The 13,976-nt window shown below is 44.2% G+C and overlaps 1 protein-coding gene across 1 annotated transcript in view; it reads left to right on the top strand.

The window, feature by feature from the left end:
• Positions 1-2,896: 2,896 nt before the first annotated feature.
• LPA (lipoprotein(a)) overlaps positions 2,897-13,976 on the top strand; it is a 261,628-nt gene continuing 250,548 nt past the window's right edge. Inside the window, 5 exon segments of the mRNA XM_063725300.1 lie at positions 2,897-3,189; positions 3,513-3,656; positions 7,634-7,815; positions 9,048-9,207; positions 13,187-13,368. Coding sequence (XP_063581370.1) covers positions 2,897-3,189; positions 3,513-3,656; positions 7,634-7,815; positions 9,048-9,207; positions 13,187-13,368 — 961 coding nt within the window.

Genomic DNA, 13,976 nt, shown 5'->3' with positions numbered 1-13,976 from the left:
AAGCAAGTCACAGAAAAGAGAAAGGGAGATAGGGACAGAAACAAATACCGGAATCAAGGCTGGCCGAGAACTTTTCAATTATGAAGAATGTTAACAAAATCTCAAAAACAGGAAACTCAATGTATCAAATAGGGATTTCGAAAAAAAGAAAAAATCCAGTATGATGCAGTTTTGTATTTCACAGTTTGACGTTAAGAAGACGAAGGTATAATAAGAAGAAACTTCTTATGAGAAACCGGGGAAAAACAAGCTGTTTCTTGCTAAGAGAACAGTGATACAAATTGCTAATGCATTCTCGTCAAAAACACTGGAAGCCAGGTACCGGGAATGTTATTAATGTGGTAAACAGGAACAAGAAGAGATCAACCAAGAATGCTAAATAGCAGTAAAATGCCTTGAAGATCATCCATGTTGCATAAATGTATACCGTGCACTGTCCCCAAAAAGAAAGCGGAAACTGTAAGAATTTGGAATCAGCAGGCTGATGTAACAAGAGAGGTGACCTGAAGGAATGAGGTAGAAGAAGAATAGCACAAGAAGGGAACATTGTGCAGCCCACGTAATGAAGAACCCAGCAGTTGGCAAATGTACATGTAAATGCAAAATATTTTCTTGACCAAATTTCTATATATTTTTAAATGAGAGTTGACTACTTGAAGCAAAATGATAGCAATATGTTTAATTTTTGCACCTGTAGAAGTAAGAATTTGAACACTTAGCATAAATCATGTAGGGAATAATTGGAAGTGTGCCATTGAAACTTTCTTACCTCATGCACGATGGTATGTAATATTAATGAAAGGTGACTGTGTGGTTTAAAAGGGATATTGCAAATCGTAGAGTAATCGCAAAGTGTTGAACGCTGAGGTGTATTGCATAGTAAGAATATTCCATGTATTCAAAAGAGAGAAGCCAAGGAAGAAAGAAATTTGTCACGAGCTCGGGTTCTTAGTACATCCCGTTGCTCATTGAACCAGCTTCCTGGAATGGAGGGTCTGGGGTTGAGACTAGGACACAAGTGTAGAGTCTCTAGAGAGAGAGTGTTGCATCCCCATGGCCCATGATACACTTCCCATTTTCTCAGGCAGCCACAGGTCATGAATGTGAGGCCACTGAGAGGTTGGAGGAACGTTCTTGGGAGGCATAAGGAAGAGCGAAAGCTTCAAGATCCCCACAGCCCAAACTCCTCAACTGCTTTGCCTCCTAATTCATTGTTCTCTGAATCCTCCATAGCTGTCTGACATCTTCAGATCTCATAGTGTACCCCGCCGTCTTCCTTTATGCCGTGGGTCCCACTGTTCTTTCAACTCATCCCCCTTTCCCTCAGTTCCAGAGTGGCTGCAGCCAGCAGAGGATAGACTGAGAGCAGGAGAGAAGGTCCTGCTCAGGAACACATTCCAGAGATACTGCATCCTGCCTGGGAGCAAGTTTTCTAGGGCAGCTTTGAGAAGTCTTGCAGAAACTTGACCCATGTGATATGGGAATGACAGACAGTAATACTATTTGCACAATGCTTTTCCATGGGAAAGGTAGAGCCTTTTCGCTAGGTTTTGAGTACAGGAGTGTGAAGGTTGACCTGGAAAGCTTATCCTCCTGGATGCCAAGTATTCTCTGAAGAACTACATGTTAGTTGCAACTCGCACATTAGCATATGAAGTCCTACGGAGAGAGATACGGAGAGGTAGACAGATAGAGATACATTTGTATGTGAATAAACAATTCCACAATACAGACATCAAAATCTATACCAGTTATTCCAGAGAGATGGATTGGGCAGAAGGCAGAGGGAGAATACTCTGATCATTTTTTGGCCACATGTATGTACTATCTCAGTGTGTCTAAGAAGCATTTGCGGCTTTAGAGGTTTTTTTTTTTTAATAGAATAATCTATTAATTATGAGAACTGTGCAGAGAGGATTGGTGATTGAGAGCCATTTGTGCTTGTGGCAATCATATGGTACTTTTAATGGGAATATTAGAAAGGCACCGGTAATGACCTTGTTGCAGCACCAAGGAGAGGGTGTGGGGAGCCCCTGCATATTGTCCCACCTCTTGTGACGTGTATCGTTTTGGAATTTCCAGTGGCTTGATCAGGAACTACTGCAGGAATCCAGATCCTGTGGCAGCCCCTTATTGTTATACGACGGATCCCAATGTCAGGTGGGAGTACTGCAACCTGACACGATGCTCAGACGCAGAAGGGACTGCCGTCGCGCCTCCGACTGCTACCCCGCTTCCAAGCCTAGAGGCTCCTTCCGAACAAGGTAAGGAGCCTGTGGCCAGACATCTACACGCTTGGACGCTGGGATGAAAAGCCATGGAAATTCCCACTGATGCAGCAGGCTTCGATGGTACACGGATGCTCGAGCATTGATTGAGTTCTGCCATGTAGCAGGAAGCCTCCGTGCACTCTCTGGGGGAGCCAGCGGAGTGATTTCTGGCGCAACGTGGTTGGGCTGTGTCTTTAGGATGGGCACAAACCCTCCAGGGTGATCAACTTCACAACTCTCCTCATTGCAAACCGGGCTCTCTCAGTGTCCTAGTCAAAATTTTCATTGTATCATGCTGTCGGGTGTGTGACTCTTTCCAAGCCAGTAAGCTTTACCTGGGCTTTCTTCAAGTAGAAAGCATTCAGTGCAATCTTCAGCATTCCAGATTCCCAGAAGTGTGGCTCTGGAGCCTGCCACCCTGGAGAAAGCCACCAGGGCTGCAATAATTCCGCATCGTCCTGGGTCTGTGGAGCAGTGCATGAGCTCCCAATGCTCTAAGGCTCTGCAGCCCTAGGCTTTGAAGGGAGTGATTTCTCAGTGTTCTTAAACGTCTTTCTGATGGCACTTGTACCTGTGAGGGTTCTGGAGAGAAAGAGTAGTAGACTTCTACTTTATTGCAATTCAGGATGCGGGGCACGAGAGGATTCCCTCTTTCCTCCAAAGGAATAAGCTTTTGGCCTGCACACATCCCTGAGCAGCAAAGTGTCTTTGCCTTCAGTCAGATGTATAGGACCGTTTTCTGCCCCATGGCCCGGAAGCCAAAGGCCTTGGCTTTCATGATCAACGGTCTAGGGAAACATGCAAAATGTCCATGTCTGTCCCCACCTCTGCCCCCGACAGCCAATTACCATCTGCAGCCCGCATTACCAAATGCCATGCCCTTTGCTCGCTCCTGCCCCATCTTTCTCATGAACATTCAGTAGAGGTTCCCAGAAAGGTGCTTGCTCGTGAGCACACTTTCCAATGAGAGGGATTCTGATCTGTTCTGTTTCTCTAAGGTGTCAGGTGAAATATTTCCAAGAACTTCCTACGGTTCTAGAATGGTAGGAATCTGTTGCTTTGGTGTTTGTTTGTTGGTTGGTTTTTTCATATCCATCTGCCTATGGATAAGGAAAAGAGAACGGTTGTAATTCTCATAGACTCCTTTCTGGTTGTGTCATAAATGACTTCACATCTTTCCCTGTTCTAAGAGACACTCAGCTTGATTTCTTCTGTTTTCATTTCAGCACCGACTGAGCAAAGGCCTGGAGTGCAGGAGTGCTACCACGGTAATGGACAGAGTTATCGAGGCACATACTTCAAGACTGTCACAGGAAGAACCTGCCAAGCTTGGTCATCTATGACACCACACTCACATAGTCGGACCCCAGAAAACTACCCAAATGGGTATGTCTTTGTTCTTTACCATAAGAGAAGAAAGGGCCAACTGAAGATTCTGTTGGAAGAGACATGCTTCAAGATGAGTTCTCCGAACTCAACTTGTGTCAGATGCAGTTGGTGTAGCAAAATGTCTCAGGATGATTGCCTTAGAGCTAAGGGTCTGAGAGAAGAGAAATGTGAAGCTGCCTCTCCTTCCTCGTAGTTTTCTGGAGCAGAAGGGAAATCTGGAGGCGAGGACATCACATTAAGAAAACAGTCAGAATGACAAATGACCAAACACTTAGATTAGCCTTCCACAACACCTACCAAGGGTCAATGAAGACTTTCCAATTGGAATTGTGTTATTCTGACTACCAGTTCCTGAAGGGAAGGTTGTGTATGCCTTTTCTGTCTGGGCATATGAGGAAAGAATGTGTGCATATTTATGGAGAGGTGAATCTATCTCTTTCTAGATCTACATATATTCCAATGGGTAGAAAAACACTCGGTCCTAAGTACCAGTGGCCTGAAGGGATATGGGTTCCCAGGGAGAGAAAAGCAAAGGCAAAAAGGCAGATGAGAGTCAGCAAAGAGAGGGATGCTGAAAAGTAAAAGGGATGTGTAGATGGACAGAACCCCAGTCTGACTGCACTCTGGCCAATTTTTTTGGCCATAAGTGACTAGCAAAGACCTGGAAAAACCATTTCTACATGTTGGACAACAGCTGGTAGAGGACCTAGAGCATTGAGAGAGGGGCAGTGTTGAGCTCAACTCCATAGATGCCTTGGCTTTCTTCCTGGTTACCCTTCCTGCACTGCAGAGCAAGGTGGTGGAAACCAAGCAAACTGTAGCCATCTGTCTGAACGGTGGAGAGGGATTGGAGTTTGTGATGACTCTGGTAGTTGAAATTTTCTAGGTCTGCTACAAATAAGGACTGGTTTGTGGAGGAAAGGAGCTCTACAAATATGCATAGAAGTCTCCTCCAGTCCTTGGCTAAACATGACACTGCATGTGCACAGAAAATGGTTCCACAAGAACGTATGGCAAAGAACATTTCCTTAGAAAGAGCATCTGCAAGAGAAGAGCAAGCTCAATAAAGAAGACAGAGATCACATAGCACTCTGGGATATTGGAGTTCTTACCAGCTAGACGAGAGAGTCCTCACAGAACACACTGCCAATTCAGTGGAGACCCCAGAACAGCCATAGTTTAAAAGTAGAATTAGCCTATTACTAGAATAAAGGCAGCTGCAGACTAACCCTTGCACAGCTGAAAAGCAAGTGTCCAAGCATGAAATCGGGTTCCAAGTCAATGAAGTGCCTGTGAGAGGAAATCTCAACTCTCTTTAGAAGTAAACAACGAAGTCCACTGGCTGAGCTATGCGGTATCCCCAGAGTGAGTCCTAAATTTAAAATGTGACTACATGTAGAAAAAGCATGTCGTGCGATCCATGACCAGGAAATAAATCAGGCAATACAAACGGGCGCGGGAATGACAGAAATGATTAGAATGGCATGAAAATTTGACATATCACTATGATAACTATTTCAAGTATTTACAAAAAGGTGAATATGGAACAAAACAAATAAAATATCAAAAGAAAGTAACAGTATAGAATAGCCAAATAAAATTAAAGACCTAATATAAAAAGCTATGTCTTCAATGAAAAAATTACTGGATGGCCGCCTGATCAATGTAGACGTTTCCGAAGAAGAAAGTAACCAAAAATCGATTCTACAGAACCAACTACACGCATACACACACACACAACACACCCATACACACACACTCAAATACTCACAAGTTCACACACACACACACACACACACACACACACACAACCCTCAAGAAATAGTGGAATAAAAAATCAACTGAAGCTCACAGACATGTTGCAAAATAGGAAAAGATTTCCTGCATGTGGGAAGCAAGTCACAGAAAAGAGAAAGGGAGATAGGGACAGAAACAAATACCGGAATCAAGGCTGGCCGAGAACTTTTCAATTATGAAGAATGTTAACAAAATCTCAAAAACAGGAAACTCAATGTATCAAATAGGGATTTCGAAAAAAAGAAAAAATCCAGTATGATGCAGTTTTGTATTTCACAGTTTGACGTTAAGAAGACGAAGGTATAATAAGAAGAAACTTCTTATGAGAAACCGGGGAAAAACAAGCTGTTTCTTGCTAAGAGAACAGTGATACAAATTGCTAATGCATTCTCGTCAAAAACACTGGAAGCCAGGTACCGGGAATGTTATTAATGTGGTAAACAGGAACAAGAAGAGATCAACCAAGAATGCTAAATAGCAGTAAAATGCCTTGAAGATCATCCATGTTGCATAAATGTATACCGTGCACTGTCCCCAAAAAGAAAGCGGAAACTGTAAGAATTTGGAATCAGCAGGCTGATGTAACAAGAGAGGTGACCTGAAGGAATGAGGTAGAAGAAGAATAGCACAAGAAGGGAACATTGTGCAGCCCACGTAATGAAGAACCCAGCAGTTGGCAAATGTACATGTAAATGCAAAATATTTTCTTGACCAAATTTCTATATATTTTTAAATGAGAGTTGACTACTTGAAGCAAAATGATAGCAATATGTTTAATTTTTGCACCTGTAGAAGTAAGAATTTGAACACTTAGCATAAATCATGTAGGGAATAATTGGAAGTGTGCCATTGAAACTTTCTTACCTCATGCACGATGGTATGTAATATTAATGAAAGGTGACTGTGTGGTTTAAAAGGGATATTGCAAATCGTAGAGTAATCGCAAAGTGTTGAACGCTGAGGTGTATTGCATAGTAAGAATATTCCATGTATTCAAAAGAGAGAAGCCAAGGAAGAAAGAAATTTGTCACGAGCTCGGGTTCTTAGTACATCCCGTTGCTCATTGAACCAGCTTCCTGGAATGGAGGGTCTGGGGTTGAGACTAGGACACAAGTGTAGAGTCTCTAGAGAGAGAGTGTTGCATCCCCATGGCCCATGATACACTTCCCATTTTCTCAGGCAGCCACAGGTCATGAATGTGAGGCCACTGAGAGGTTGGAGGAACGTTCTTGGGAGGCATAAGGAAGAGCGAAAGCTTCAAGATCCCCACAGCCCAAACTCCTCAACTGCTTTGCCTCCTAATTCATTGTTCTCTGAATCCTCCATAGCTGTCTGACATCTTCATATCTCATAGTGTACCCCGCCGTCTTCCTTTATGCCGTGGGTCCCACTGTTCTTTCAACTCATCCCCCTTTCCCTCAGTTCCAGAGTGGCTGCAGCCAGCAGAGGATAGACTGAGAGCAGGAGAGAAGGTCCTGCTCAGGAACACATTCCAGAGATACTGCATCCTGCCTGGGAGCAAGTTTTCTAGGGCAGCTTTGAGAAGTCTTGCAGAAACTTGACCCATGTGATATGGGAATGACAGACAGTAATACTATTTGCACAATGCTTTTCCATGGGAAAGGTAGAGCCTTTTCGCTAGGTTTTGAGTACAGGAGTGTGAAGGTTGACCTGGAAAGCTTATCCTCCTGGATGCCAAGTATTCTCTGAAGAACTACATGTTAGTTGCAACTCGCACATTAGCATATGAAGTCCTACGGAGAGAGATACGGAGAGGTAGACAGATAGAGATACATTTGTATGTGAATAAACAATTCCACAATACAGACATCAAAATCTATACCAGTTATTCCAGAGAGATGGATTGGGCAGAAGGCAGAGGGAGAATACTCTGATCATTTTTTGGCCACATGTATGTACTATCTCAGTGTGTCTAAGAAGCATTTGCGGCTTTAGAGGTTTTTTTTTTTTAATAGAATAATCTATTAATTATGAGAACTGTGCAGAGAGGATTGGTGATTGAGAGCCATTTGTGCTTGTGGCAATCATATGGTACTTTTAATGGGAATATTAGAAAGGCACCGGTAATGACCTTGTTGCAGCACCAAGGAGAGGGTGTGGGGAGCCCCTGCATATTGTCCCACCTCTTGTGACGTGTATCGTTTTGGAATTTCCAGTGGCTTGATCAGGAACTACTGCAGGAATCCAGATCCTGTGGCAGCCCCTTATTGTTATACGACGGATCCCAATGTCAGGTGGGAGTACTGCAACCTGACACGATGCTCAGACGCAGAAGGGACTGCCGTCGCGCCTCCGACTGCTACCCCGCTTCCAAGCCTAGAGGCTCCTTCCGAACAAGGTAAGGAGCCTGTGGCCAGACATCTACACGCTTGGACGCTGGGATGAAAAGCCATGGAAATTCCCACTGATGCAGCAGGCTTCGATGGTACACGGATGCTCGAGCATTGATTGAGTTCTGCCATGTAGCAGGAAGCCTCCGTGCACTCTCTGGGGGAGCCAGCGGAGTGATTTCTGGCGCAACGTGGTTGGGCTGTGTCTTTAGGATGGGCACAAACCCTCCAGGGTGATCAACTTCACAACTCTCCTCATTGCAAACCGGGCTCTCTCAGTGTCCTAGTCAAAATTTTCATTGTATCATGCTGTCGGGTGTGTGACTCTTTCCAAGCCAGTAAGCTTTACCTGGGCTTTCTTCAAGTAGAAAGCATTCAGTGCAATCTTCAGCATTCCAGATTCCCAGAAGTGTGGCTCTGGAGCCTGCCACCCTGGAGAAAGCCACCAGGGCTGCAATAATTCCGTATCGTCCTGGGTCTGTGGAGCAGTGCATGAGCTCCCAATGCTCTAAGGCTCTGCAGCCCTAGGCTTTGAAGGGAGTGATTTCTCAGTGTTCTTAAACGTCTTTCTGATGGCACTTGTACCTGTGAGGGTTCTGGAGAGAAAGAGTAGTAGACTTCTACTTTATTGCAATTCAGGATGCGGGGCACGAGAGGATTCCCTCTTTCCTCCAAAGGAATAAGCTTTTGGCCTGCACACATCCCTGAGCAGCAAAGTGTCTTTGCCTTCAGTCAGATGTATAGGACCGTTTTCTGCCCCATGGCCCGGAAGCCAAAGGCCTTGGCTTTCATGATCAACGGTCTAGGGAAACATGCAAAATGTCCATGTCTGTCCCCACCTCTGCCCCCGACAGCCAATTACCATCTGCAGCCCGCATTACCAAATGCCATGCCCTTTGCTCGCTCCTGCCCCATCTTTCTCATGAACATTCAGTAGAGGTTCCCAGAAAGGTGCTTGCTCGTGAGCACACTTTCCAATGAGAGGGATTCTGATCTGTTCTGTTTCTCTAAGGTGTCAGGTGAAATATTTCCAAGAACTTCCTACGGTTCTAGAATGGTAGGAATCTGTTGCTTTGGTGTTTGTTTGTTGGTTGGTTTTTTCATATCCATCTGCCTATGGATAAGGAAAAGAGAACGGTTGTAATTCTCATAGACTCCTTTCTGGTTGTGTCATAAATGACTTCACATCTTTCCCTGTTCTAAGAGACACTCAGCTTGATTTCTTCTGTTTTCATTTCAGCACCGACTGAGCAAAGGCCTGGAGTGCAGGAGTGCTACCACGGTAATGGACAGAGTTATCGAGGCACATACTTCAAGACTGTCACAGGAAGAACCTGCCAAGCTTGGTCATCTATGACACCACACTCACATAGTCGGACCCCAGAAAACTACCCAAATGGGTATGTCTTTGTTCTTTACCGTAAGAGAAGAAAGGGCCAACTGAAGATTCTGTTGGAAGAGACATGCTTCAAGATGAGTTCTCCGAACTCAACTTGTGTCAGATGCAGTTGGTGTAGCAAAATGTCTCAGGATGATTGCCTTAGAGCTAAGGGTCTGAGAGAAGAGAAATGTGAAGCTGCCTCTCCTTCCTCGTAGTTTTCTGGAGCAGAAGGGAAATCTGGAGGCGAGGACATCACATTAAGAAAACAGTCAGAATGACAAATGACCAAACACTTAGATTAGCCTTCCACAACACCTACCAAGGGTCAATGAAGACTTTCCAATTGGAATTGTGTTATTCTGACTACCAGTTCCTGAAGGGAAGGTTGTGTATGCCTTTTCTGTCTGGGCATATGAGGAAAGAATGTGTGCATATTTATGGAGAGGTGAATCTATCTCTTTCTAGATCTACATATATTCCAATGGGTAGAAAAACACTCGGTCCTAAGTACCAGTGGCCTGAAGGGATATGGGTTCCCAGGGAGAGAAAAGCAAAGGCAAAGAGGCAGATGAGAGTCAGCAAAGAGAGGGATGCTGAAAAGTAAAAGGGATGTGTAGATGGACAGAACCCCAGTCTGACTGCACTCTGGCCAATTTTTTTGGCCATAAGTGACTAGCAAAGACCTGGAAAAACCATTTCTACATGTTGGACAACAGCTGGTAGAGGACCTAGAGCATTGAGAGAGGGGCAGTGTTGAGCTCAACTCCATAGATGCCTTGGCTTTCTTCCTGGTTACCCTTCCTGCACTGCAGAGCAAGGTGGTGGAAACCAAGCAAACTGTAGCCATCTGTCTGAACGGTGGAGAGGGATTGGAGTTTGTGATGACTCTGGTAGTTGAAATTTTCTAGGTCTGCTACAAATAAGGACTGGTTTGTGGAGGAAAGGAGCTCTACAAATATGCATAGAAGTCTCCTCCAGTCCTTGGCTAAACATGACACTGCATGTGCACAGAAAATGGTTCCACAAGAACGTATGGCAAAGAACATTTCCTTAGAAAGAGCATCTGGAAGAGAACAGCAAGCTCAATAAAGAAGACAGAGATCACATAGCACTCTGGGATATTGGAGTTCTTACCAGCTAGACGAGAGAGTCCTCACAGAACACACTGCCAATTCAGTGGAGACCCCAGAACAGCCATAGTTTAAAAGTAGAATTAGCCTATTACTAGAATAAAGGCAGCTGCAGACTAACCCTTGCACAGCTGAAAAGCAAGTGTCCAAGCATGAAATCGGGTTCCAAGTCAATGAAGTGCCTGTGAGAGGAAATCTCAACTCTCTTTAGAAGTAAACAACGAAGTCCACTGGCTGAGCTATGCGGTATCCCCAGAGTGAGTCCTAAATTTAAAATGTGACTACATGTAGAAAAAGCATGTCGTGCGATCCATGACCAGGAAATAAATCAGGCAATACAAACGGGCGCGGGAATGACAGAAATGATTAGAATGGCATGAAAATTTGACATATCACTATGATAACTATTTCAAGTATTTACAAAAAGGTGAATATGGAACAAAACAAATAAAATATCAAAAGAAAGTAACAGTATAGAATAGCCAAATAAAATTAAAGACCTAATATAAAAAGCTATGTCTTCAATGAAAAAATTACTGGATGGCCGCCTGATCAATGTACACGTTTCCGAAGAAGAAAGTAACCAAAAATCAATTCTACAGAACCAACTACACGCATACACACACACACAACACACCCATACACACACACTCAAATACTCACAAGTTCACACACACACACACACACACACACACACACACACAACCCTCAAGAAATAGTGGAATAAAAAATCAACTGAAGCTCACAGACATGTTGCAAAATAGGAAAAGATTTCCTGCATGTGGGAAGCAAGTCACAGAAAAGAGAAAGGGAGATAGGGACAGAAACAAATACCGGAATCAAGGCTGGCCGAGAACTTTTCAATTATGAAGAATGTTAACAAAATCTCAAAAACAGGAAACTCAATGTATCAAATAGGGATTTCGAAAAAAAGAAAAAATCCAGTATGATGCAGTTTTGTATTTCACAGTTTGAGGTTAAGAAGACGAAGGTATAATAAGAAGAAACTTCTTATGAGAAACCGGGGAAAAACAAGCTGTTTCTTGCTAAGAGAACAGTGATACAAATTGCTAATGCATTCTCGTCAAAAACACTGGAAGCCAGGTACCGGGAATGTTATTAATGTGGTAAACAGGAACAAGAAGAGATCAACCAAGAGTGCTAAATAGCAGTAAAATGCCTTGAAGATCATCCATGTTGCATAAATGTATACCGTGCACTGTCCCCAAAAAGAAAGCGGAAACTGTAAGAATTTGGAATCAGCAGGCTGATGTAACAAGAGAGGTGACCTGAAGGAATGAGGTAGAAGAAGAATAGCACAAGAAGGGAACTTTGTGCAGCCCACGTAATGAAGAACCCAGCAGTTGGCAAATGTACATGTAAATGCAAAATATTTTCTTGACCAAATTTCTATATATTTTTAAATGAGAGTTGAGTACTTGAAGCAAAATGATAGCAATATGTTTAATTTTTGCACCTGTAGAAGTAAGAATTTGAACACTTAGCATAAATCATGTAGGGAATAATTGGAAGTGTGCCATTGAAACTTTCTTACCTCATGCACGATGGTATGTAATATTAATGAAAGGTGACTGTGTGGTTTAAAAGGGATATTGCAAATCGTAGAGTAATCGCAAAGTGTTGAACGCTGAGGTGTATTGCATAGTAAGAATATTCCATGTATTCAAAAGAGAGAAGCCAAGGAAGAAAGAAATTTGTCACGAGCTCGGGTTCTTAGTACATCCCGTTGCTCATTGAACCAGCTTCCTGGAATGGAGGGTCTGGGGTTGAGACTAGGACACAAGTGTAGAGTCTCTAGAGAGAGAGTGTTGCATCCCCATGGCCCATGATACACTTCCCATTTTCTCAGGCAGCCACAGGTCATGAATGTGAGGCCACTGAGAGGTTGGAGGAACGTTCTTGGGAGGCATAAGGAAGAGCGAAAGCTTCAAGATCCCCACAGCCCAAACTCCTCAACTGCTTTGCCTCCTAATTCATTGTTCTCTGAATCCTCCATAGCTGTCTGACATCTTCAGATCTCATAGTGTACCCCGCCGTCTTCCTTTATGCCGTGGGTCCCACTGTTCTTTCAACTCATCCCCCTTTCCCTCAGTTCCAGAGTGGCTGCAGCCAGCAGAGGATAGACTGAGAGCAGGAGAGAAGGTCCTGCTCAGGAACACATTCCAGAGATACTGCATCCTGCCTGGGAGCAAGTTTTCTAGGGCAGCTTTGAGAAGTCTTGCAGAAACTTGACCCATGTGATATGGGAATGACAGACAGTAATACTATTTGCACAATGCTTTTCCATGGGAAAGGTAGAGCCTTTTCGCTAGGTTTTGAGTACAGGAGTGTGAAGGTTGACCTGGAAAGCTTATCCTCCTGGATGCCAAGTATTCTCTGAAGAACTACATGTTAGTTGCAACTCGCACATTAGCATATGAAGTCCTACGGAGAGAGATACGGAGAGGTAGACAGATAGAGATACATTTGTATGTGAATAAACAATTCCACAATACAGACATCAAAATCTATACCAGTTATTCCAGAGAGATGGATTGGGCAGAAGGCAGAGGGAGAATACTCTGATCATTTTTTGGCCACATGTATGTACTATCTCAGTGTGTCTAAGAAGCATTTGCGGCTTTAGAGGTTTTTTTTTTTTAATAGAATAATCTATTAATTATGAGAACTGTGCAGAGAGGATTGGTGATTGAGAGCCATTTGTGCTTGTGGCAATCATATGGTACTTTTAATGGGAATATTAGAAAGGCACCGATAATGACCTTGTTGCAGCACCAAGGAGAGGGTGTGGGGAGCCCCTGCATATTGTCCCACCTCTTGTGACGTGTATCGTTTTGGAATTTCCAGTGGCTTGATCAGGAACTACTGCAGGAATCCAGATCCTGTGGCAGCCCCTTATTGTTATACGACGGATCCCAATGTCAGGTGGGAGTACTGCAACCTGACACGATGCTCAGACGCAGAAGGGACTGCCGTCGCGCCTCCGACTGCTACCCCGCTTCCAAGCCTAGAGGCTCCTTCCGAACAAGGTAAGGAGCCTGTGGCCAGACATCTACACGCTTGGACGCTGGGATGAAAAGCCATGGAAATTCCCACTGATGCAGCAGGCTTCGATGGTACAGGGATGCTCGAGCATTGATTGAGTTCTGCCATGTAGCAGGAAGCCTCCGTGCACTCTCTGGGGGAGCCAGCGGAGTGATTTCTGGCGCAACGTGGTTGGGCTGTGTCTTTAGGATGGGCACAAACCCTCCAGGGTGATCAACTTCACAACTCTCCTCATTGCAAACCGGGCTCTCTCAGTGTCCTAGTCAAAATTTTCATTGTATCATGCTGTCGGGTGTGTGACTCTTTCCAAGCCAGTAAGCTTTACCTGGGCTTTCTTCAAGTAGAAAGCATTCAGTGCAATCTTCAGCATTCCAGATTCCCAGAAGTGTGGCTCTGGAGCCTGCCACCCTGGAGAAAGCTACCAGGGCTGCAATAATTCCGTATCGTCCTGGGTCTGTGGAGCAGTGCATGAGCTCCCAATGCTCTAAGGCTCTGCAGCCCTAGGCTTTGAAGGGAGTGATTTCTCAGTGTTCTTAAACGTCTTTCTGATGGCACTTGTACCTGTGAGGGTTCTGGCGAGAAAGAGTAGTAG

The sequence above is a fragment of the Pongo abelii genome, chromosome 5 (genome assembly GCF_028885655.2).
Source record: "Pongo abelii isolate AG06213 chromosome 5, NHGRI_mPonAbe1-v2.0_pri, whole genome shotgun sequence".
Classification (NCBI taxonomy): domain Eukaryota; kingdom Metazoa; phylum Chordata; class Mammalia; order Primates; family Hominidae; genus Pongo; species Pongo abelii.
The sequence above is the reverse complement of the archived record's forward strand: the minus strand, read 5'-3'. Positions and strand labels throughout refer to the sequence as shown.